Source organism: Tasmannia lanceolata, unplaced genomic scaffold, assembly GCF_043159265.1.
Source record: "Tasmannia lanceolata isolate RefF3 unplaced genomic scaffold, GAP_Taslan_0.1 ptg000012l, whole genome shotgun sequence".
Taxonomy (NCBI): Eukaryota; Viridiplantae; Streptophyta; class Magnoliopsida; order Canellales; family Winteraceae; genus Tasmannia; species Tasmannia lanceolata.
In genome coordinates this window covers 32518909-32544657 of record NW_027518689.1, presented here as the reverse complement: position 1 = coordinate 32544657, position 25749 = coordinate 32518909, and the positions used below count along the sequence as shown (strand labels likewise).

At 40.4% G+C, this 25749-nt stretch overlaps 3 protein-coding genes across 4 annotated transcripts; 1 reads left to right on the top strand and 2 right to left on the bottom strand.

The window, feature by feature from the left end:
- Positions 1 to 5515: 5515 nt before the first annotated feature.
- On the bottom strand, positions 5516 to 6700 carry LOC143888736 (uncharacterized). The gene has a single exon (XM_077393154.1). It carries the CDS (start codon positions 6698 to 6700, stop codon positions 5516 to 5518), a length of 1185 nt encoding a protein of 394 aa, XP_077249269.1.
- On the bottom strand, positions 6697 to 7902 carry LOC143888735 (uncharacterized). The gene has a single exon (XM_077393153.1). The coding sequence runs from the start codon at positions 7900 to 7902 to the stop codon at positions 6697 to 6699; it is 1206 nt and encodes a 401-aa protein (XP_077249268.1).
- A 5639-nt stretch (positions 7903 to 13541) lies between these two features.
- On the top strand, positions 13542 to 24206 carry LOC143887882 (Nuclear transport factor 2 (NTF2) family protein). Of its 2 annotated transcripts, XM_077392122.1 has the most exons (5): positions 13544 to 13984; positions 23139 to 23293; positions 23511 to 23577; positions 23696 to 23747; positions 23896 to 24206. In XM_077392122.1, the coding sequence occupies exons 1-5, from the start codon at positions 13642 to 13644 to the stop codon at positions 23987 to 23989; spliced, it is 711 nt and encodes a 236-aa protein (XP_077248237.1). In that variant the 5' UTR covers positions 13544 to 13641; the 3' UTR covers positions 23990 to 24206. The 2 variants fall into 2 exon arrangements, with proteins under 2 accessions (XP_077248238.1, XP_077248237.1); XM_077392123.1 differs by lacking the exon at positions 23696 to 23747 and having other exon boundaries at positions 13542 to 13984.
- The last annotated feature ends 1543 nt before the right edge of the window (positions 24207 to 25749 follow it).

The following is a 25749-nucleotide window of genomic DNA, read 5'->3' as shown; positions in this document are numbered from 1 at the left end:
TGTTGGCGAGGGTACTCCTAGTGCATCCCGTAGGGCGTTTTTTTTTTATGGAAGGACTATCTTCCCCTCGAGTGATCAGTTCGGGGTTAACGGGTCCCGCCTGCCCTTAAAGGGGAGGTCTTTTTTTCATGGGGAGCGTTTTAGGGTATTCTCGGGGGGATCTGTACTTCCTGTCGTCATAGGCTTCCGTCTGGTCCTGCGTTGCCAGGGTCCTCTCTGGTGCCGGAGGAGGCAAGCGCTGGAGTAGTTCTCGGTGGAGTTCGTTGAACATCTCCATGGTGGGGACCATCTGCGGTGCGCTAGAGGAGGGTTGGTGTCGGCCCGAGAGCGGTGAGTTGGGCTCCCGGGAGCTTGAGGTGTCGGTTTGTGCGCGTTGAGCCTGGCTCCTGGTCATCACCCCTATTTCTTGCTGTTAGGTGTGGTTTCTCATCGTCAGAAGGCGTTCGGTACTCGACGAGTCCCACGGATGGCGCCAATATGATGGCGTCTGAATCCGGGTCTGCGATCGCGCGGTCGGTAGAGGGCCTCCGCGGGATCTGCAATAAAAAACAAAGGGGGTCAGGGAGTCCGGGGTGGGTCCCGGACGACCACTTCGACACCCAAGTCAGATCCTTCGACCAATCAATATAAAGGACAGCGAGAAGAGGAAGAGGTTTGATAAGGGTTACCAGGACAAAAACGCGAGTTCTTTTCTGGGTGTGCGACTGGGTGGGTCGGAGGGGACTAGCAGGGAGAGTAGGATTGAGTTCCTCGTCTCCTCTGTTGTTGCCTCGCCTCTTTTTCCGGTTTTTTTGCGGAGCTGAGAATGGGGAAGTCTTTTCCCAAACGTGTCCTCTTCTCTTCTTTCCTTCCCTCCCTTTTAAAGGGAGGCGGGCGGGCCTTTCATCATTATGGAGAGAAAACCTTCTTTTGCGAGATTGGGCCGTTCCCCTGCTTCGCCGGCGCGCGTGGCTTTGCTGGGTGTTTCCTTCCATAACTTGTGATGATGAGGCCTGGACAGCGAGAGCACGACACGTGTCGTGACCGTATGGTCTTGCCATTTTCCCATGCCTTTCTTCGTGATGGTTTATGCCTTATTTGTGCATGGGTGACACGTGGCGATAACTGGGGGCGACGCCGTATTTGTGTCCCATCAATATTTACGCCACTTGTGATTACGAGGAACACCCAACGCCAATGTTTCAATGACTAAAGGGGGGCTAATGTACTTGACATCAGAAGAATCCAGTGGGTTTGATTGCCATGTACACTGGCAGTGGGTGTCTCTGGTGAACAAAAGGGGCGTAAATATCACTTCCCGTTTGAGAAATGTTTTCCTTTCATTCTTTTTTAATTCTTTTTTTATATGGAGAAATTATATGATGCCCGACCGTGAGAATGTAAAGGGCGGTAAGAGACAAAACCTGCTGTCTTGGTTTTTGAACCAAGGAAAAGTAAAAAAAAAAAGGGCTTTCTCTTGGATTAAAAACCAAGGGAGAGATGGTTTTCTCTCTCCGCCCTTTATAATCTCACGGTCAGGCATCATATAAGTTCTCATTTATATGAAAGATCTTCTCGATTTTCTTGTCCTAGTTTTCATTATTATTATTATTATTTTGAGTTTTTTAGTTGTGCACGTGTGGGTGTGCATATTTTTTTTTAAAAATACTATGGGCCCACCTTATACGGAAATCCAAACTATTCATTATTATTATCTTCTTGGTTTTCTTGTCCTAGATTTCATTAAGTTTTTTAGTTGTGCACGTGTGGGTGTGCATATTTAAAAAAAAAATACTATGGGCCCACCTTATATGGAAATCCAAACTATTCATTTACTGGGAAATTATATTTCCCCCCCCCCCCTTAAATGGATAAAATATCCACCCCCTCCCTAAATAGAAAATCAAGGATCAAAGTAATAAAATTTTGATACCACTTGTTCACACAACAAATCACAGCTAAGAAGCAAAAACCCACGTATGCAAACGCAAGGGAGACGGGAGACGGGAGACGGGAGTAATATTCTATTCAAGAACGAAACCAGTACACAACTAAGCGCCACACTATTCTTCTCTGTGCAAGTTTGCACTTCGACTAACACTGACGTGTCTCTGTTCTCTATTATCTCCTCTATTTGTGCTATATATTTATAAGCAAGACCAACACAAACCCAATGGGAGTCTAACTCCCAAATAAAAGCGAACTCATAATCCTTTTGAAAGTGAGCACGTCTCCAACACTACTACCTCACTTATCTGCTTCTAATAAAATATAAGTATCCTATTCTAATTCCAACTTCGAGAGACCAATGACTAGCAACCTTTGGATATAGCAAATTCTATCTAACTATGAACAAGAAACCGTTTCTAACTCCAAATTAACGTGGGACCTGGTTCCACTACCTAGTAGTGTGTCACCTATTTCATGTAAGTGGGTGTACAAGGTAAAGACCAAAGTGGATGGTTCAGTAAAAAGGTTCAAGGCGAGATTGCCCTTGCTGCTTGTAAAGGGTGGAAGTTGTGGCAAATGAACGTGAAGAATGCATTCTTGCATGGTGAATTGGATCGAGAGATTTTCCATGGAGCACCCAGGAGTTTGAGAGTACCAAGAATCCACAATACGTGTGCAAGTTGCGGAAGGCTTTATATGGCTTGAAGCAGGCTCCGAGAGTGTGGTACGGTAAGATAGTAGACTAGAGATAATGTAACAGTAGAGCAGCAAGAGAAGATAAGCATTATTTTTACAAAGAAGAGGGTGTATAGTTTGTGGCTATGGAAAATTTTATTGAATAGAAACTCTCTCTCTCTCTCTCTCTCTCTCTCTCTCTCTCTCTCTCTCTCTCTCGTGTGGCTTGTATGAAAGTTGGTTTTTGCTTCTTGCTTGATCTTTGTGTAGATCTTAATTTTCTAAAAGTGGTATCAGAGCCACTGATCTGGGATCGGTGTTCAGACGTCGTATTCATCCGTCAGAGACGATAAACGGTCGTTGAAGAAGCCACTAGTTAGGTACTAGTGAAAGAAAGCCAAAGGAAGAAGATTAGAACACCAGTTAGGGACTGGTGTGGGTAAGCGATCTAAGGTTGATCAAGCCTTTAGGGACGAGATCCGACACATCTGCGCTCAGAGATTAGACGTAGAAGTTGTAGATTTGGGATCCAACTTCAAGTTTGTCACTCGTCAGAAGCTCGATCAAAGAGATGGATTTCGTTGAGAAGTTGAATAATTCAAATTATTCATATTGAAAATCTTGCATCGAGTCGTATCTCCAAGGGCAAGATTTCTGGGAGGTAGTAAACGGTGCATAAACCACTTCTCCTAATGGATGTGCCGAAAACAAGGAGGTTTTGAGGAAGTGGAAGATCAAAGCCGATAAAGCTATGTTCGTCTTGAAGAATACCATCCAGAGGGATTTTCTTAATTATATTCGAGATGCCAAGACTCCGAAGGAAGCGTGAGATATCTTTGCCACTTTGTTTTCAAAGACAAACAACGCAAGACTCCAGATGCTTGGGAACGAGATAAGCTCTGTCTCTCAAGGGAATATGATGATTCTCGAGTATTTCATTGAAGTGAAGAAGATTTGTCATGAAATATCACAACTTGATGAAGAGTCCAGAATTTCGGATGCACGAATGCGATGGATTATTATTCGATGACTGAAACCTGAGTACAGTGGTTTTATCACAGCAATCCAAGGATGTCCAACTCAACCAATGTTAGTGGAATTGGAGAGTCTCTTGGCAAATCAAGAGAGTCTAACCAAGCAGATGGTTGGATCTACGATAAAGGAGAACGAAGAAGTTCTCTTCGATGGGCGAGGAAGAAAGTCTTAGAGTTCCAAGAATCAGAAAGGTATACCAAAGGCCAGATCAGACTAAAGGCAAGAAAGTTCTGACTAAGCGAGAGCCTCAAGCAGTCGTGGTTCTGAGAAACAGCATCGGAACAAGGGACAAAGATGGGCGTGCTACAATTGTGGTAAGCCGGGCCACTTTGCCAGAAATTGCTATGCACCAAAGAAGAAAAATGAGGAAGGTAATTTTGCAACATCTAAAGATTTCTGGAAAGTTAATAGCGACGAGGAGTGGTGTTCTCTTCTCTCCATCGCAGAAGAGCAAACCAATGTGTGTGAGGTTGCTGTTACGACTACAGAGGTCGTGGATGTCGTTAGTTCGGTGGACACGAGCAGTGGGGACCAAACAGTTGATTCGGGATGTTCGAGTCACGTAACAGACATTCTGTTCGACAGTGACTCTAGCGGAGGTGGTGTCGAATCAACAAAACCTTAGGAGGACGTGATGTCCGGAGATGAAAGCTCGGAAAGTCCAAAGTCTACAGATGTGGCGTGTGTAGCGACATCAGTTGAGGTAGTTGGTATTTCCGAACCGACGTCTTTTGAAGAAGCCCAAGGTGTTCCTGAATGGGAGGAAGCAATGGAAGATGAGATCCTAGCCTTGAAGAAGAATGAAATGTGGGATCTGGTTCCACTACCTAGTAAAGTGTCACTTATTTCATGTAAGTGGGTGTACAATGTAAAGACCAAAGCGGATGGTTCGGTAGAAAGGTTCAAGGCGAGACTTGTTGCTCGAGGATTCTCCTAGAAGTACAGGCTTGATTATGATGAGAGGTTCAGTTCAGTAGCCAAAATCACTACGGTGCGTGTGCTCATTGCCCTTGCTGCCTGTAAATGGTGGAAGTTGTGGCAGATGGACGTGAAGAATGCATTCTTGCATGGTGAATTGGATCGAGAAATTTTTATGGAGCAACCCAGTGAGTTTGAGAGTACCAAGAATCTGCAATACATGTGCAAGTTGTGGAAGGCTTTATATAGCTTGAAGCAGCCTCCAAGACCGTGGTGTGGTAAGATAGCAGACGAGAGATAACGAAATAGTAGAGTTGGAAGAGAAGATAAGCATTATTTTTACAAAGAAGAGGGTGTACCTTTTTTGTGGCTATGGAATATTTTATTGAATAGAAACTCTCTCTCTCTCTCTCCTTCCTTGTGTGGCTTGTATGAAAGTGGGTATTTGCTTCTTGCTTGATCTTTGTGTAGATCTTAATTCTCTACACCTTTCGCCTTGATTTGGGAGGAAACTCAACAGGCATTATTTGGAAAATCCCTTCTAGACAAGACACTGAGTGGACCAAATGTTTCGAGGGAAAGGGGAAATGGTGTCATTTTACTTTCCTTCTCCTAGTTTTTACACTATTTTGGTGCAACGACATACCCAAGGGTTTAAATGAAGGCAGAAAATGATCTAGCAATCCACATGCAACACGAAATAATCCATAGATCAAATAATTATGATCATGCGATCTATTCAAAGGTCATCCATCCTACCCAGGGGCGATGCCAGAAATTTTGAACAAGGGGGGCAAAAATTATAGCAATTTTTTTTCTCCAAACAAATGAAAGCAATATTATAGTTTTCAAAAAAAACCCTCATATATATTCCATCACTAACATACATTGAGGAAAACAAAAATGACATCTTACAATTTTAGAGTGCAAAACCTAATAACATGACCATAAGAAAATTTTATAGGCTTCCTCGACGCGGTCTCATTTTTTGGAAACGATACATGATTGTCTCATCATCGATGTTACCAAAAATATCCTTCTCAACATATAGAATCAAGCAATCGGCCATAAATTGATCCGACATTCTATTGCGTAATCGATTCTTCATGATCTTCATGGCAGAAAAGGCCCTCTCAACGGTTGCAGTTGCGACAGGTAAAATTAGTACCAATGTGATGAGCTTGTGAACAAGTGGATACAAGGCATGCTTTCCCTTCTCAACCATTTTTTCAGCAAGATCTCCAATTCCTTTCAAATTCACAAAGTGAGTATTAGACCTCATATCAAGAATATATGTTTCAAGTTGGTTGTCTAATTCTTTTGTAGAATATTGAACTTCTGAAAATTCTTTTAGATAAAACTTAGAGAGTCGAATCAACTTCTCTTTATCAAATGCATAAAATGAATCACTTGGATTCAAACATGCTACACATAGAAGCAACTCTGTATTTGCTTCATTGAAACGACTTTTGAGCTCTTGAAGTTGTAAGTCTATAACTTGAAAAAACAACTCAACTTGAAAATGGTGCAAGACCGTTCTTTTATCTACATGTCGTCGCACTCTTCCGGGAACAACATAAGTATCAACCATGTTAGGGACTTCTATGTCATGTTTAGCACAAAATGAAGAAATGTCATCTAACAAAGAATTCCATCCATTGTCTCTCATCAATTGTAGTCGTTGTTTTGATATTATCACTAATGTCATGGCATTCACAATATCTTGATCCTTCCTTTGTAATGCTTGTGACAATTCATTTGTAATTTCCAATAAACTTATCATCAAATGAAGGGAAAATGTGAATTCAAAAGTTTGCAATGATTTCAAGAGATTATGTGCTTCATGCCTTTGATCTGAACTTAACTTCAGATCTTTGACCATAAGATCAAGCACATCAAGAATAGAGGAAAACATATATTCCAAACTAACCAGTGTTCTATAGTGTGAGCTCCAACGTGTATCCCCCGCACGTTTGAGTGTGGTCTCTTGATTAAGTCCTTGTCCATTTGAAAGCTCACCATTTTCAAGTGCTTCCTTAATTTTTGCAAGTTGAATCTCCTGAAGAATATCATGGTGCTTACAAGAACCCCCAACCACATTTACTACATTTGTAACTAAAAAAAAGAGATCAGAGATGTTCATATTTTCTTTGCAACACCAACTAATGCCAACTGTAATTGATGAGCAAAACAATGAACATAGTAAGCATATTCATTCTCCTTCAAGATTAGTGCTTTAAGACCATTAAACTCCCCTTGCATGTAACTTGCCCCATCATATCCTTGACCACGAAGTTTCAATATGCTCAATTTATACTTGGCCAATATTGCTTCAATTTCTTCCTTAAGGGATGTAGCAGTGGTGTTGGGAACGTGAGTAATACCTAACAAACGCTCAACCACATGCCCAAGCTTATCTACATAACGTATAACTACAGCCATTTGCTCCTTGCTAGAAACATCACGAGCTTCATCAACCAAAATAGAAAACAATGAATCCCCGAGATCTTTAATGATTGAGTTAGTGGTTTCAATTGCACATGCACTCACTATATCCTTTTGGATATCTGAAGTCACTAGTTTGAGATTCCCATTACACTTCTCCACACAAACCCTCTTCATATCTTTATTAATCATGGTCATGAACTTCAAATGCCGACGAAAGTTTCCTTGGTTAAGCGAGTCACAAGATTCATCATGCCCGCGAAAAGGTAAACCTTGTTCTAAAAGGAATCGAGCATTCAAAACTGAAGCATGCAAGCGAATTCGATAGTCACTTTGTTGTTGCTCTGTTTGCTTATTTACCAACACTTCAATATGTTGCTCTTGATTCCTAAGAGCTTCACATTTACTCGAAGCTTGATTATGAGCACTATTAGGACCCCCTATATGTTTTCCAAATCTTTTTACTTTCTTCCAATTAGGGAACCCCTTAACAACAAAAGCGTCACAACTTCTCACATGCTCCTTACTATCCGATTTAAAAACATAGCAACACAAACAATAAGCCGCGTCTTTTGCAATGCTATACTCCAACCAAGTAGGATAATCATCAAACCACTTTTGATTAAACCGCCTATTCTCTTTTCCTTGCATAATTTGAGGAAAATCATGATTACGTGGTTGAATTGGACCCATTCCCAAGTATATCATTCGAACTTTTGCCCTATCATTATGATGATAATCAATTATTGGCCTTCTTAATCCAGGATCAGCAAGAGGATTTTTAGGATCAAGTTCCAATCGAATTCTTTTAGAATTTTCTCGTTCTTGGGTGGGGATAATTGAAGTTGTAGGAGGGGTTATCGACCTTAACGACGGTACCCTCGAAAAATATTTTTCCATACCTAAAAAAACAAACAAGAAAGACAAAGAACTTCTATCACTATATCACAAAAATATTTAATTATCAATCACTATATCAATGTAAAAGAATGCTAAAAAAATTATTCACTAACTATTGATTCAATAACAATTAGTAATGACTTATCCTAAATAAAATGCTTCCACAGATCAAAACCCAATAGATTGAAAACCCAACAAAAATAAACTACAAAACTTAACCAATAAGCAATAAGCCAATAAGGCAATAAGCATAGTATGAGATGGAGATCCGAACACTAAACATAGAAATCACATCTTCAATGCCACCCTAAACAAGCCATCGTATATTCGTAATAATATAGCCTCAAATCACACCCCAACAAAAAAAAAACCCAAAATTAGAAATTGTCTATGAACAAAAAGAACCCAAAACCCTTATAAAAAAGTATGAAATCTAGTTTAAAACTACATAGAAGACGAAATCACATCCACATAAAGCAATATATGGATGAAAAACTAAAAACTGATGAACCAAAAACCCCCAAATCAGAAATTTAGAACCCTACCTTGAAATCAGTTGCAAAAAAATCAAAAAATGAGAGCATATAGTCATATAGATGAAACCCGAAACCAAAAACCCCCAAATCAGACCCAAAGAGATGATATTTAATTCCATGGTTCATCTAATCATCTTCCACCTGACCAAAAGACTGGAATAGCAGATTAGCAGAAATGAATGCTTTGAAGTTTCAACCAAAAAAAGGGCAAAAAATATAAAATGAGAGAGAGAGAGAGAGAGAGAGAGAGAGAGTACCTGGCTGCAAAGCTTACATTTTTGCTGGAAAAATGAAGCCGTCGGCCCGCCGGCCGCCGATGAGCGGCATGAACAGATGGTGAGAAGAGGCAGCTAGGGCTTTTTTTGTCCTAAGAGAGTCGCTTGAACGGTGAACTCGTGAAGAAGTTTATGAGAAATGAAAATAAAAGGGGGTAAGTCATAAGTTAAAGTAATTAAGTATAAAAAAATATTAAAATATAAAAGTATATATTTTTTCACAAAAAAATAAGGAGGGCATGCCCCTCTTACGTTTCAAGTGCCATCGCCACTGATCCTACGGGACATATATATTGGAACCCATGATTTAGATGACGCCAATTAGCATTCAGAAACAACAGAGATGAACCCAATATCAATCTTTATAACACCTTGTGCATGAAATCACTTTTGCTATACATTGATGTATCTTTATATTTGTTTTTTGTAAAATGATGACGAGAACTTGATAAGAGCATATTTTTGTCCATGGGGATAGATACAAACAGGGGAACACAAGCTGTAAGTTGCCAATTGTCAATGTCTTCATGTGTAGACTTTGAAGCAAGTAAATGCTAAAATACAAACTGTTGTAGGGGTGTTTGGTTTGCTTTCATCTCCCCTTGACTAGGGAATAGGGATGCTTACTGAAAAAGTATTGACCACATTCAGGACTTAGTAAGATATGTTTGCCTCCACGGCTCCACCCATGGAGAACTTGTATCAATTGATTCTTGTAAGGACGTGACTGTTTTTTTTAAAACGAAAAGCAACTCCCAAAGTGCCCTTGCTTCTCCAGTTATTTACAAGCCATGCCCTCCCTCATTTAAGTATCCAAATAATCACAAAATCCATTGAATTTACAAAACTATGCCATCAACCCTAGAAAACGAATTCTTTGCGGAAGGGGCGACCTGTGGAAAGGCCACAGAGTGGGCCTCCGCGGGAGGGGCGATCTGTGGAAAGGGGTACCTGGAAAAAAGGCCAGAGTGAAAGCTGTCACAGAGTGGGCCGCCGAGAATGGCGGATTCAAAAGCATGGTGGTATGTTACGGTCCTGAGTGGGGGCCCGTCTTGGTATGGGACTGGGTGGGACCCAGCCTGGTATGGGATAGGTTTAAAGGGCCTTGCCTAACGTGTTCCATCAGCTCTGGAGCTTTTGGCGTATCGGTAAGGTACCTAACAAAATGTTCCATCACTTTGCCAAATATCTTTCAAGCTACCCGTTTTAAGCTGATTTCGTTCCAAAATTTCACCCAAAATTCAATCCAATCAGATTTAAAAAAAAAAACCTAACTGAAACCACAAAAATGGCATTGTTTCCACTAATTTCCCCTATAAATAGCCCACTTCTCTACCTCCTCAACACGAAAAAATCAAGGCAAAAGCAAAAGCTCCTAAGCATTTTTCTTCAACTTTTTCATCTTTATCATCTTTACTTTCTTCATTTCTTCACTGTTTTACCCCGTTGCAGCAGCATTACGCCGTCTCAACATCCCCAAATGACAGACAACTTGTTTTCTACCAGTCAAATTGATTGATATTAAAACTTGACGTATACATTCATCATTTGCTTGTGAAACTTAACATCCCTTCACTGGAAATTAGTCTCATTTGTTTCATTCTGCAACTTACCCAACTTGGATTTCGCATCTTAATCTGTTACAACCTTATGGTACGCTCGAGTGTACCAACCTTCAGTAATATATATATATATATAGAAAACGATTCCTACACATATGTATAGATAAGTTATCTACACACTAGCTTAAAATACAGTGGGGCCACATTATTTGGGTGATCCAAACCATTCATTTTTAAGGCCCTCACATAGATAGGGTGTCACAAAAAATCAGATCCATAGGATCATCCTAACCATTCGAACTGTGGAGGCAAAAAATGGACTAATTTGTGAAGGTTTAAAGACATCCATTTTACCTCCACAAATCGTAGGGTTGGGATGATCCTATGGATCTGATTTTTTGTAGACACCCTATCTATGTGAGGGCCTTTAAAATGGATGGCTTGGATCACCCAAACAATGTGAGCCCCCACTGTATTTTAAGCTAGTGTGTAGAGAACTCTCTACACATATGTGTAGGAACCGTTTTCTCATATATATATATATATATATATATATATATATAAGGATTGTACGCTCGAGTTTACCAACCTTATGGTACGCTCGAGTGCCCAATCACATGTGGGCCCACATTTTTAGGATGATTCAAACCATCCATTTGTGGAGGTCAAAATGGACAGACATTGTTTGTCCACAAATCTGCCCATTTTTGCCCTCCACTTTGGAGGGGTTAGGATGATTCAATGGAGCTGATTTTTGGTACACACCCTATCTATGATAAGGCCTTGCAAATGAATGCTTTGGATCACCACAAAAAAATGTGGGACCCATGTGATTGGGCACTCGAGCGTACCATACGTACAATCCTCCCCCCCCCCTCTCTCTCTCTCTCTCTCTCTCTATATATATATATATATATATATATATATATATATATATATATATATATATATATATATATATATATATATCAGTTTCTCGATTGTGCTACTGTGCTTATTTTATCTCACAATATTTTCACATTTCTCAATATTGTGCTCCAAGACATTTCAGCCCATCGCCCGCTGTTCGGACACAACACACTAGCAGCCTCTCAAGACGGCAGACAAGCCGTCGTCACTGCTACATATGCAAAGTCCATCATAACTGCCTTCTTAAATCTTACATCAAGTAACCGAATTGTATGCCCACTAAGACGATCAAGAGAGATCTCACAACTCGCCAGACAAGTTGAGCACTCCATAACAGGTTAGTAGCTTGAACCTTAGAACTTGTTTACAACATAGTCCAAATCCCTTTTGCAAGTCACCTGACCTAAACTCCGTTTGATTCAAGCCTCAAAGTCCTCTCTTAACCAATTTCAGCTTTAAATTTGAAAATTGAAAATCAGTAGTTTTCAGTTCTTCTGTTCTTTTTATGGGTGTCAACGGATCTGCTTGGGATTGGCTTCCATCTATGTCTTGGTCAAGTTCGCATTTAGGTGAAGAAAGTATGACCCCTTTACCCATAGTTAGACTAAATCTTGGGAAGTTTTGGCTTATATTCCTCCTAACGTGTCATTACAGATTTGAATCCCTAAGCGTCAAACCTCCCTTTTCGGATCATTCTTTAGTCTAGGTCATGATCCATTTCAAAACAGACCATCATGGTTCGAAATTGTTTCACTGTGGCTCAAACGTAGCCACAAAATTCAGTAGTATCCTAGATCAAAATGGAGGGCACTAATGTATGAAAATATACTTCAATTTTTTTGCTCATTTATGTCTTGTGCATTTTTGGGAATCATTGCAACTAGGATGGAGAATAAAGCAAGGGTTAGAAAATAACCCTAGAGGCAGCTCTGATACCTTGTGAAGCGTGGGTAAGGAATGAATTTATGTGTATATGTGTATTTATATATACAACGTGTGAGGACACAAAAAAATTTATTTAATTTTATGCTTTTCCTTTCAGTGATGATTCTCCCTTTCTAGTTTCTTCTCTCTTAAATCATCTAACACAAGCCCTAGCTAGGGGTGGACACGGTTCAGGTCCAACCCGAAGAACCGAACCGAACTGGCCTCTTTGGCTTGGTTTGGTTCGGTTTTGGAAATTGGTGGTTCGGTTTTGGGTCCCAAATTTGGGAACCAACAGTTTTCGGTCCGGTTCTAGGTTTGGAGTCCTAGTACCCAAAACCAAACCGAACTGAACAACAGTTTGACAGCTCGTTAAATTCTAAAAGAGAAGAAACAAGAGTGTAGATAACAAAATATGGGTGTGCTGATATCATTTCCCTATCTTTTCTCTTTAAAAAAAACCCTAGATCTACTAAGAAAAGTAGAAAACTGTTTGCTCTTTGTTGTATTAACTGTTATATCCTTCAGCAAAAATAAATAAATAAAGAAAAAATTGGGTAAACCTGATCAAGATCGGTTCTGGTTCGGTTTGATTCCATGGTTCGGTTCTTTTTTCCAATATTTGGAACCGATAGGGATTGATTAAGTTACCGAACCATGTCCACCGCTACTAGCTATGTACAACATAAGTAGACCGATATGGGTTAAGGGACATGGTTGGTTTGAATCCAATTGCTCTGCTCAGAATGTCATCAATCTTTCAAAAAGTCTCCGTCCGCTGTCACCCTAAGCTTTTCCTTTGAATTCTCATAATAACTAAGTGTGCCTAGAAGGCTAGAACAACAACCATTTTGTTTGTTTCTATTTTTTCCATGTCTCTCTTTCATGGTCTGCCAAGGACACAAAATCTGGTGGAGATGCTGAGAAAAGAGTGAAAATATCATGAATGAGACGTCTTCATGAGAGAAGACCTCGTGTGTGCCATGTGGGACACTTATAGGATGAATATGTAAGAAAAAATGGGAAAGGGTCGAAGTAAGCACTTGCTAATGATCCAAACTATGTATCTGTTAGACCTAGTAAGAGATGGGCCTTTCATCAAAATCCACTCTCATCCACATTTCTTTTTTGTTTGATAGCTAAGCTGGAATTAGACCAAGACCCCTTTAGTCAAGAGCACAAAGCGCCAACCCTATTCCTAGAAGTGGATTTGAACCGTCCGATGGGAGTGGATTTTGATGCATGACCCATCCACAATAAAGCGTAACAGATAAACGGCTTGGATCATTGAACAAGTGGCCCCATGCATCATATAAGAGCCCCAACTTCCTAATGGCCCCACCATAATGCTGCTGCGCAAGTTAGCTACAACCTTCAACAATTCAGCCTCTGTGCGCTTATAAACCCTACAAGACTGAAGACTCTATATTCAGATATTTTTTCTGGTTGCCATTAATCGAGAGGAGCATTTACGAAAGCAATGGCAGAGAAAAACCTTAATTCCACAGTTCACCGTTTCAAGCCTTCCTCGAAATGGCATCTCTTCTCTCGATCCCTCCAATTCCCCACCTCAAATTTCTCCGGCATGACGAAGTTCACCGGTCGGAATCCCGACGGAAAACCTGCAATTTCCGGTGCAATGGGAAGAACCCAAACTCTTCGAACGATCGCGACTCACAATCCAACAACCTTCTGCTTAAGATGGCGTGGTACAGTTCCGAACTGCTTGGGATTGCGGCATCCGTTCTCCGACCGCCGCCCCGAAGTTCTGATCGTGAGGTCGAGGTTTCCGTCGATGATGGATCGGGAGTTTTAGATCGAGCCCAGGTCGTAGAAGCCATCAAGGAGGACTTCCAACGGTCATATTTCGTCACAGGTTTGAAAACTTGAATTGGGTTTTAAAAAAAAAAACTTCTGATGAGCATGAGCCTGTTGTCGTTTCATAGTTTTGTTAATGATGATAAGGATAACAGTTTTAATTATCTAGTGATTGATAGAAATTATTTATGTTTCACTGAATCATGCATTTCGATATCTACATTTTTAGATTCAGTTTGGGGTCTATTGGCTTCATTTTTTGTATATCCTTTTGACAATTGAATAGATTTTAAGTGTATACAGAGAATTGTTTCAATTGTGTAAAGCCTGTATATGAAATATCACACACTTTCTGTAAAATGGTGAACTTGTTATTTGCTTCTGCAATTAGAATGTGTAAAAAATGCGTTGTTAAGCAGACGTACAGACTCAAACTTTGATGCTGCATCCTATGTTCACAGACTCGTCTGGTTATTGGCATACTTTAATTGGCTGCTTGTGGTCATGGCATATGAAGTTTTAGCTAAATTCATTTTTTGCTAATGTATAATCTATGTTATATCACACAGATAAGGTTTCTCAGCTATCCACAGAAGGCTGGGAGAGTGAATATTCACTTTAGATGAAAGGGGTAACATACAAACACATGTTCGAAAACCCTACAAAATTATTCCATGGAATACTCATGGGCCCAATTGTGTCGTGGTGGGGAAGGAGGGAGAGGAAGAGAATTGGGGGGATCAGATTAAAGAGAACATAAAAATCCCAAAAAACTAGTAAGAGAAAATTGCATATTTAAAATTGTTTTATTTCCTCAATTTTTGGAGCGTATTATGCACCCTCACTTCCACGCTCTCAAGTCTCTCCCTCTCCCGTCCATCTCTCACAACTATCCCTACAAAGATTCCTTGGAATATCTTTTTTTGATTTCCAAACATGGTCTATATAATGCGGTAATTGTTGGAACATGGGGAATCTCAAACTGTTGCAGACTATACAAACTTACAAGGTCATTTCATGGGCCTACTTTTCCCCTAGCCTCACACCTGTGTGGCACTCATGCAATACCCCAACGTTCACTTTGAGTCAGCTTGCATCAAGTGGCCTAGCCTTGGCAAGAAGGACACTTAGACTCAAAAGAAGCATACAAAAGTGGAATGGGAAGGACTTTTACTACACTGTGAAAAGCTTTATAAGCCTAAATGACCAGAGCATACTTTCGAAAGTCCCCAACAGCATCGTTGACTCACCTGAGTCGACTCCTTTTTGCCTTGGCCGCATTCTTGTTTGAGTTTACATTTTGCCCTACAAAGTCATTCAAAAATCCTTTGACTTTGTCTTGAGTACTCAACTGAGTCAACTAAGTACTCGGCCGCGTCAATCGAGTACTCAGTCGCGCCGCACCAAGTCGACTAGGATTTTCTTGGCCGCATTTTGATCCGCATCTGCATTTTGAAACACTAGATTAGCGGTCTCATAGGTTTTGGAGGTTCAGAGGTGATTTGCATATGGGGAAGCCTCACCTATATATAGGCTCCCTCTTCCTACAACAATGGTCCTTATCTTGCCACATGAAAACCATCCAATGGTTTTGGATCATTCTAGAATCATCTAGTCTTTCGATAATTTTCCATGCTCGTCTCTTCAAAGATCCTATAGGAATATTCTAGAACCTTCGTATAAATATCTACACACTTCCAAACTTCTCCAAAAGTCTTCTACACCTTTCTATAGTCTTGAAAGGTTCTTTACTCCTCCTGGGTCGTCTTCAACCTCCATTAGGCTTATAAAAGTAGATCAGTGAGCATAATTGTCACCTCGTAACAACCCTTCCCCACTTGATTTCGTCGACATCCTCATCATGCCTTCATCATTTTGCCTGCTTTGACAACTCCCTTTCTGTTTCTTTTGTTAAGGTGCATGATCCTCCCATCAAGTCTTTGGTTGACTTGGACACTTCGAGTTTCCAATCCTCGTAAATCGACTTGCTCTAGTCTTCGTAGAGCCATCAATCAGTTGTAAGGATGAAACCTTCTCAACCTTACCGTTTTCTATGTGTATTATGGGGACTATGCATGGAATTCCTTCTTCCATGATAACCACCACCACTCCAAGGTGAGGTATGGGTATTACTTTTGCTACACAAAGGAACTTCATGCTCAAGATTAGCTGATTGTAATCTGACGGTGTTGTCTAGAGGTTGATGGTACATGTCCATGCTCTGATCTTTACCTCCACATCTTTGAAGCCGCTGATGGGTTATGGATTTGAGTTAATGTGGTTTCCTTTGCAAGTTGAAGGCCTAACCATTTAGGAAAGGAAATTAGATTCAGAGTTTATTATGGGGACTGGATAAAGTTGTGGCAGAACAAGTGGTGTGGGGACTTTCCCTTAAAGGTGACATTTTTAGACTTGTATGTGGTTGTGGCTGATAAAGAGGCTTTCGTGAAGGAGTGCATGGTGGGAGAGGGATCTCAATGGGATTGGAGCATTAATTTCAGGTTAGTACAGGCCGTTTATATCAAAATATCCGGGGATGACGCTAGGGTTTGGATCTAGATCTCTTCCGGGACATTTAATGTCAAGTCGTACCACCAAATTGTTCCTTTCAATGTTCCTTTGCATCTATCTGGCTAGAGTGTGGAGCATCCCAGCACCGCCAAGGATTTGCACATTTGGATGGACCATAATTAGCAAAATGCCGTTTAAAACGGCATTTTTTTTGAAAAAAAAACTCGTTTTGGTCACTCCCTGTATTAAATGCCGTATTAAACGGGTTGGCCGTTTAAAACGGCAATTTTTTTTTTTAGAATTCGTTAAAACACGTATAGACGTATTTTTCAGATTTTTCCTCCTTTTTTTCAAGTTTATCCATTTTCCCTTTCTAAAATACAAAAGAGAGACCCTAATTCGATTTGCCCTATTTTCTTGCAACCCAACCCAAACTGCCTTCGCCCTCTCTCCGCCGTCCGCCCATTGCCAGCAGCCGAGCACCCTTGCCGTCGCCCTCGGCCCTCCACCCTTGCCATACGAGATGAAGAGAAAGAAGGGAAGAGGGGAAGGAGAGTACGCCCTTTGCTTCATTCCATTTTTTTCTTCTTCATCCCTTTGATTTCAAGAACACATATTTTCTTTCTTGTTTAAGGGTCCGTTCTTAGGGTTAGAAGGTGTTGATCTCTTTTAGATCATCCTTAAAAAAGAAAAAGGGGCAATGTAGCTTTTATGTGCAATTTTGGGCATCTTTGCAAGAGATCATGACTGGCAAAAAACAAAATTAATGGATTTCATTTTCGATAAATCAAGAGCAATTTAGGAAATTTAGGAGAAGATGGGTTATTTCCATGAACTCTTGGGCTCTTTTGGAATGAATAAGCATGCAACCGCACAGAAGATTCAAATAGTTCTCTGTGTAAAATAAGTAGAAAGAGATAATGGACCGAATAAAAGTTGAAGTAAAATGGACTCTTACCCAGATTTGAATTATCCATTTTGTCCAAATACTGCAACGAATGCTTTCGTGATATTACTAACAATTTCAACTCTAATACCAAGTACTCTCTGTAGATGGTATGTTGTTACCTGATGAGTTTTGGAGAGGAATGCCTAAGTAGAAGAGTCTCCTCTTGCTTCGCATTAGCTACTCATTTCTTTCATGATTTGTAAGGTCTTACAGCTATAAGACCTTAGGCTTACAAATTATGAAAGAAATGCCATCTAGGGAATAAATTGAACACTAAAGATAGAAGTCTGAAATGTGGGCGAAGGACATCCTTGGACTAAAAATCATTTGCTTCAGTGGGGAATGTAATCCCATTTCCATTTTCATTCTTCCAAATTTGTATTTTTCTTTTTGGGGTTGAATTTAATGATAATCTTATTTTTTGGGGTTGAATCATATGTGAACTTCTTACTTTTTGATGTTTTCATAGCAATTGACACACCCGTTTTTTTAATCCGTTTTTTTTAAACCGAAACGTATTAAACTCATTTTTTTCATTCAACGTATTTTTGTCGTTTCCGTTTATTTGACCGTTTTTTTTACTACGTATTTTTTATCCAAAACCGTATTAAACTCGAATTTTTCCCGTCCCGTTTTTTTGCCGTATCATGTTTTGCTAACTATGGGATGGAGGACCTGCCTTGACAAAATTCTCACCGTAGATCCCCTACGTAATCGCAACATTCTCATTATTGATCATTGCGCCCTCTATGTGGAGGCAGGTGAATCGGTGGATCATATGTTCATTTATTGTAAGCTGGCAAAGTATGTATGGGTAGAGTTCTGGATAGGTTTGTCTTATCATATACATATTCCCTCAAAAATTGAGTGAGTTATTGGAAGTTGTCTTTTTGTTACATGGCGAATGAAAGGAAAAATTCTTTGGAAAGTGATATTACTAGCCACGTATGTGTTTTGTGGAAGGAAAGGAACGGTAGAGTGTTCAAGGGAATAGTAAAAAGCCCCAATTTCATCTTTGTTAACCGAAAGTTTAGACAGAGAAAATAAAATGAGTTAGGGTTATCTCCCCCTAACTCATATCTTTATACTAAAATATAAAGGAATGTACAAAGTCGTAAATGCCCTTAGGCAACTTACATATTCCAACACTCCCCCTCAAGCTGGAATGTAGATATCATACATTCCTAGCTTGTTACATATATCACTCAATTTTGACTTATTTATGGACTTTGTAAACATATCAGCTAATTGGTCCCCTGAACGAGTAAACACAGTGAAAATCTCTCTTTTCTGGATTCTTTGACGGATAAAATGACAATCCACTTCAATGTGCTTGGTGCGCTCATGGAAGACTGGATTGTTGGCAATGTATATTGCAGCTTTGTTGTTGCAATAAAGCTGCGAAGGAGAAGATGAAATGAAGCCAATTTCAGAAAGAAGTGAACGTAGCCAAATAAGTTCCGTGCTTGTCTGTGCCATTGCCCTGTATTCAGCCTCTGCACTGGACTTAGCTATAACATCCTGCTTCTTACTCTTCCATGAAACAAGATTGCCACCTACAAATGTACAATACCCAATGGTGGACCGTCTATCTGCTGGGGATCCAGCCCAATCTGCATCAGAGAAGCCTTCAACTTTCATATGGCCATGTCTTTTGAACATCAATCCCTTCCCTGGAGCCCCTTTCAAATACTTGAGAATATGTGTCACCGCAACCCAGTGAGAAGTACGTGGAGAGCTCATATACTGACTGACAACTCCAACAGCATATGAAATATCTGGCCGAGTAACCGTGAGATATATAAGTTTACCGACAAGCCTGCGATACCTGCCAGGATCCTCCAACAACTCTCCTTCTTCTGGAACGAGTTTCACATTAGGATCCATGGGTGCAGAAGCTGGTTTAACTCCAAGATTGCCTGTTTCTTTTAGCAAGTCCAAGACATACTTTCTCTGTGATAGGAACAAGCCTCTAGAAGAACGAGCAACCTCTATCCCCAAGAAATACCTGAGCTGACCCAAATCCTTAGTAGAGAATTCCTTTTGCAAGAAGGTTTTCAAACTCCCTGTGATGATTATGTCATCCACATAAACTATCAACAAAATACACCCAGCTGAAGAGTGATAACTGAAGACTGAGTGATCCACTGCGCATTGTTTCATGCCAAAGTGCATGACTGCCTCACTGAATCTCCCAAACCACGCACGTGGAGATTGTTTGAGGCCATAGAGTGACTTGCGTAGGCGACACACGTAGGAGGAAGTCTCCCCCTGAGAAACAAACCCTGGTGGTTGCTCCATATACACCTCCTCAGTCAGGTCGCCATGGAGGAAGGCATTCTTCACATCCAGCTGATGAAAGGGCCAGCTATGATTAACAGCAAGAGACAGGAGCACACAGACAGAGGGAATTTTCGCAACGGGACTGAAGGTCTCAGTGTAGTTAACACTAAAAGTCTAAGTGTATCCTTTCGCGACTAACCGTGCTTTTAAGCGCTCGACAGTACCATCAGGGAGGTATTTGATAGAGAAAACCCACCGACAACCAACAGGACGAGCACCAGCGGGTAGGGAAACCAGATCCCATGTATCATTACTATGACGAGCGCCCATTTCTAGGTTCATAGTATCACGCCAGCCAGGATGGTCAAGAGCCTCAGCCACTGACTGTGGTAAAGACATAGAAGACAAGGAAGAAACAAAGCTCTGGAAGGTACTGTCGTACTGGTGAGCTTATCATAAGAAACAAAATTCGAAATAGGATGTGCAGTGGAACGGGATCCTGTACGAGATGCAATAGGAGAATCAGAAACAACAGAGGAAGGCAGAAGAGAAGATAACTGAGAGCGGGAGAGAGGGATCATCGGCTCAGAAGATGATTGTGCGAGAGGAGGTAGAAGCGACCTATCTGTAACTTGGCGCCGCTGATACTGCTGTGTAATTTTAGGTGGAGTTGGCTTCTCCAACGTGGCAGAAGAAGTAGAAGCTGCAGAAGCTGGCCGCACGGAAATAGGAGATGACGGAAGATAAGCAGGTAGATCTGGTAAGGGAAGCGAGACCTCGGACTCGAGAGAAGGGGTGAAAGATGCCGCGCCATGTTGGAAGAATGCCTCAGACTCAAAGAACGTAACATCGGCTGAGACAAATCAGCGACGCAGACGAGGGCTATAGCAACAATAGCCTTTCTGCGTATGGGAATACCCCAGAAAGACACAACGCTCAGACCGGGGATCGAGTTTGTCACGGCCAGGTCCAAGGTGATGAACAAAACAAACGCATCCAAATACACGAGGTTTCAGAGGAAACTGTTCCTTACTAGGAGATAAAATCTCGAAAGAAAATGCACCCTCTAAGACAGAGGAAGGCGATTTGCTAAGAAACACGCCGTAAGAAGGGCATCACTCCAGTATGCCTTAGGAACACTCATCTAAAAAAGAAGAGTGCGACCTACTTCAAGCAAATAACGAAGTTTCCTCTCAGCAACACCATTCTGTTGAGAGGTGTATGCACATGAAGACTGATGTAAAATCCCATGTTGGGAGAGATAGGATTGAAAGCCATTAGTATCAGAAAAATATTCTCTAGCATTGTCAGTACGAAGACATTTAATATTGCAATTATAATGATTCTTAATTTCAGAATGAAATGTGCGAAATGCAAAGAACACGTCGGATCGACTCTTCAGTAAATATAACCAGGTCATGCGTGAGAAGTCATCAATAAACACAATAAAATACTAAAAGCCAGTACTAGACGCGACCCTAGAAGGTCCCCATACATCAGAATGGACTAATTCAAATGGACTAGACACTCGACTAATGATCCGGGACGGAAACGACACACGACGGTGCTTCCCGAGTTCACAGGACTCGCACTGAAAACTAGAAAAGGTCCGGGAACCAGAGAAGTCTGCTGCAGCCGCTGAAGTGAAGGATGCCCCAGGCGACAATGCCACTGAAATGTATCCACAGAGCTATAAGACAGTAGGCGGCCAGCAGTCAAGAAGATAGAGTCCATCTACCTCACGACCCGTTCCAATCGTCTTCCCAGTCGAGAGATCCTAGAACAAACAGTAAGAGGGGAAAAATGAGACAGAACAGTGAAGAGATTTAGTAATTTGGCTAACTGAAAGTAAACTAAATGGTGATTTTGGTACACATAAAACAGAAGATAAGGTAAGAGCAGGATGAGGGGAGATATGACCAACACCAGTGATAAGTGTAGTGGACCCATCAGCAAGGGTGATAGACTGAGAGGGAGGTGAGAAAGTGCGAAAAGAATGAAGCTGAGAAGAGTTACCAGTCAGGTGATTGGATGCGCCAGAGTCAATGATCCATGACCCTGAGCTAGATAGAAGGGTAGTGGGTGAACTACCTGGCTGGGCGAAACCTGCAAAGGGAGGACGAGAACTGAGCCTCAGACGCTGGAACCCCTCATAATCGGCACGGGATAATGTATAGGTGGAATCAGCTGGTGCAGGAACAGAAGCAGAGTGAGCGCAATCTGAAGCCGAAGCAGTAGTAGCACCCATGTGAGCCGAGCGTGCCTGACGAAGCTCGGGATGCAGGGTATAGCAATGGTCAATATAATGTCCCTCGCGCTGACAGTGAGTGCAAAAAGAACGACCACGACCAGAGGAGGCTCCACCACGAGGCGGGCGAGTACTGCCATCATAGGTCGCGAGAGCAGAACCATCAATAGGAACAGATATCACTGGATCACCAGGAGAGCACTGCTGGACGCGGGAGTAAACCTTAGTAAGGGAAGGAATAGCGCCAAAACCGATAATCTGCTGACGAAGATACATGTACTCTGGACCCAAACTCTCAAGGTACTGCACAACACGGATCCGATCCCTCTGACGGGCAGCCTCTGTGAGATCCGTGGTAAGCGGCATGTAAACATCAAGCTGCTGACAGAGGCCAACGAATTGGCTGTAATGGGTGGCAAGAGGAAAAAGACAGCGTGCCGGTGTGCCTCGGATGAAACTTTGCCCGGAGTTGGGTTTCGCGGCGAGAGGGGTGGAGGGTGGCGGAGAAGATGGAGGCTGATGTAGAACTCTAGGGATCAGAAAACCCTAAGGCTCTGATACCATGTTAGTCGAAAGTTTAGACAGAGAAAATAAAATGATCTCCCCCTGACTCATATCTTTTATACTAAAACATAAAGGAATGTACAAAGTCCTAAATGCCCTTAGGCAAGTTACATATTCCAACAATCTTTATAAAAAAATCTGGCATTGGCGATTGCTTGGGTGCAAATCTTTCCCCCTTTCAGGTTCGTTTCCGCACTTGACCTGTGGCATGGGTGGAGAGATTTGTTGGGGAGGAGAACAAAGACCAACTATCTCTCAGGAATGGTGCCCTCCTGAGCCAGGGCACTTGACATCTCTAATGTAGGGAATCCAGGGCCATCTGGGATTCGAGGAATCCTTAGGGATGGGCAAGAAGAAGTACATGAGAAATAGATGCATGCATAACATATATTTTCCTGCATGAGATGCATGCTTACCTTTGGTTGGATAAAATGTTTGAAATTGCATTTCAATAGGAGAATTCCATTTGAAGATGATAATATGAACATATGAATGAGCATGCAAACCAGCAAGCCACATGCCCAGGCCTAAATGCACAACATTCTCAGTTCCTAGACTGGTGCACTCTATATATGGTGAATAATTAGTTTCATTTGATTTGCGCACATTTACTATTTTTTATTTTTGTAAAGATCAATTGTGAATTTTCTTTTCCAGGAAATTTGGCTCTGAATGCTTATGAAGAAGACTGTGAATTTGCCGATCCAGCGGGTTCGTTCAGAGGACTTCGCCGTTTCAAACGAAATTGTACGAATTTTGGATCCCTTCTTGAAAAATCGGATATGAAACTCACAAAGTGGGAAGAGTTTGAGGTTAGTCTGTGTGGTTCTATTGCTAATGTATTTTGAATCCACTAGACTAACGAAGAAGTAATAATTATCATTAAACTCACTTGGAAACATTGTGAAATTTTTTTGGGCCCTCCTGCCGTTTCCAATCAGACTGCTTTGATTATAAACTGCTAACTATGTTTAAGTTAATTATTAGTTCTACTGCTAAGATGGTGATGGGAATCATACTTGGATACAGAATAAAGGAATTGGGCATTGGCGTTTCATTTGTGTCATGTCATTCCCTTGGAGGCCCATTCTCTCTGGTACGTTCAAAACGACCCTTTTTAAAGTATTGATATCATGTACCATCTGATCCATATCAATTCAATATTATTTTCTATTTCGCTGATTTCTTGTATATTTTATTGTTGTCTTTCATAGCAACTGGATATACAGAGTACTATTTTGATGCTCAATCTGGAAGGATATGCAGGTAACAGGTTTATCATCATATGTTCTTTGATTTTTTTTTCTGGGTAACAGGTTTATCATCATAGTTTCTTTGATTTTCTTAGATATCATCTCTCTCTCTCTCTCTCTCTCTCTCTCTTCACTCTTTTGTCATTGCTGTGGTGATCTAGGCATGTGGAGCATTGGAATGTTCCGAAAATGGCACTGCTCAAGCAGATATTCAGACCTAGCGGTGGTGCATGGGGAAAGAAAACAAGCGTTTGACTTCCCGGTATGTATGCTCACATATGATTCCGAAAGTACACAATGAATGTTCGCTTGGAATGTAAAATGGGGGTCATACCTCACTGTCTTCTGTTTAATGATCTCTTTACTGGTAACTGACCTAGATAGGAAAATATTTCAAAGAAAGCATAGACAGCAGGCTCATGCAGAGTCACAAATAAGTTTATCGTTAATATATCGGCAACTTGTTATATCACTATAGATTGATTTGTTGGTTATATATTGGTAATATACTGTGTCAAATTAAAATGTAGGTTTATACGATATTGGCAATGCGTTAGAAATTTAAGAATGTTAAGTAATATGCACTTTCAATACACTAAAGAAATACAATTGATCCATTTAAAAAAAACAAAAATACAATTGATCATTTTGTCATTCACTCTGGAACAGGCAAATTCAAATCTACACTGAAGATATCTAAACTAAGATTATGGGTTTTCGTTAAATATTTCATATGAAAAAGATACAGCATTTCTGGTATGACTATAATCACTAATTCATTAAACCAAAAGGATCATTAAATCACTTAATAATTACTAACAATCTCTTATCCAGTACTTCATTTACCTAACAATATATCAAAATGATCAATGAATGTATCCTATCAAGTTTAAGATGAAAGGCTAAGCACTCAAGACATTTATCTGAACAGTCTTATCCATGGTTACTGGAAGCATCATGGCTAGGTGGGAAGCTCTATTCCTCAAGGAATTATGCTTCCCGTGTAACGTGAATCGTGCAATTGTTTCTGAAATCTAGGCTTTTTTTTTTGGTGATTAAATCTAGGCTTCTTGTTAAGTGGAAGCTTGTTTCTTGCAGTTTAATTCTTTAGTTTACCATTTAATCATCTTAATTTGAGTATTTACAGTGAAAAATCATTCAAGGTATTAGTGGAATGCTAAAATAATCCTTATTTGACATTTAAACTAAGCCGTGACCCTCGCTGTGTGTGTTTGTGTCGCTTAAGTCGGCACTCTCCATCTTCCAGTATTTTTTTTTACAGTCCAGCCATCGCAGTGGTGTCATGAGTCATGGCCGTGCTTGTCGCCTTTGGTTATTTATTTTTTATTTTTTTTCCATTTCTTTTCTCTACTGTTTCTCTAGTTCTTTTTCCATTTTCAAAAAAACTCTGAGCTATGGCTGTGCAATTGTGACTGGTTATGCAATAATGAATCTCTTCTATTTTTCGACTTCCAGATATGGCTGTGCCATTGTGATTCTGCTTATGTACTCATTAATCTTCTGTGTTTTAAGACTTATTATTATTCTTATTCAAAATTATTATTATTATTATTGTTATTATTATTATTATTATTATTATTATTATTATTATTATTATTTTGCTTCTCTATATTATTTCATTTTCTCTGTTTGTTTTTCCTTTTTCACTTCCACCTATGGTTGTGCCATTACGACTGTGCTTATGCATTCATGAATTTCATGATTGTGCTTAAAAGCTTTACAGTCTTAGACCTTTTATTTTTACTTTTCTATTTTTTAATGTTGAATAGAATTATAACATTGGATTGTATTTTAGACGTTTTGGATTTTGAATAGTGACAAGAATGATATTGTTTAACTATTTATTTTTAAATTGATCTTTTTAACCATACAACACATTATATTCATATATGTATATAAACTTGGAATCTTAGATTATGACATTATGTTAGTTTCAAATTTGAAAATAGATGATTAGGGGAACCGCTTCATATTCGCTTTCCCCATAATTTCCT

Bases quoted from the DNA above. Each gene is read 5' to 3' on its own strand.
- LOC143888736 (XM_077393154.1), bottom strand. From the start codon at position 6,700: ATGAACATCTCTGATCTCTTTTTTTTAGTTACAAATGTAGTAAATGTG.
- LOC143888735 (XM_077393153.1), bottom strand. From the start codon at position 7,902: ATGGAAAAATATTTTTCGAGGGTACCGTCGTTAAGGTCGATAACCCCT.
- LOC143887882 (XM_077392122.1), top strand. From the start codon at position 13,642: ATGGCATCTCTTCTCTCGATCCCTCCAATTCCCCACCTCAAATTTCTC. The intron at 23,294-23,510 runs GTTAGTCTGTGT...ACTTGGATACAG, and splicing joins CAAAGTGGGAAGAGTTTGAG to AATAAAGGAATTGGGCATTG. The intron at 23,748-23,895 runs GTAACAGGTTTA...GTGGTGATCTAG, and splicing joins CAATCTGGAAGGATATGCAG to GCATGTGGAGCATTGGAATG.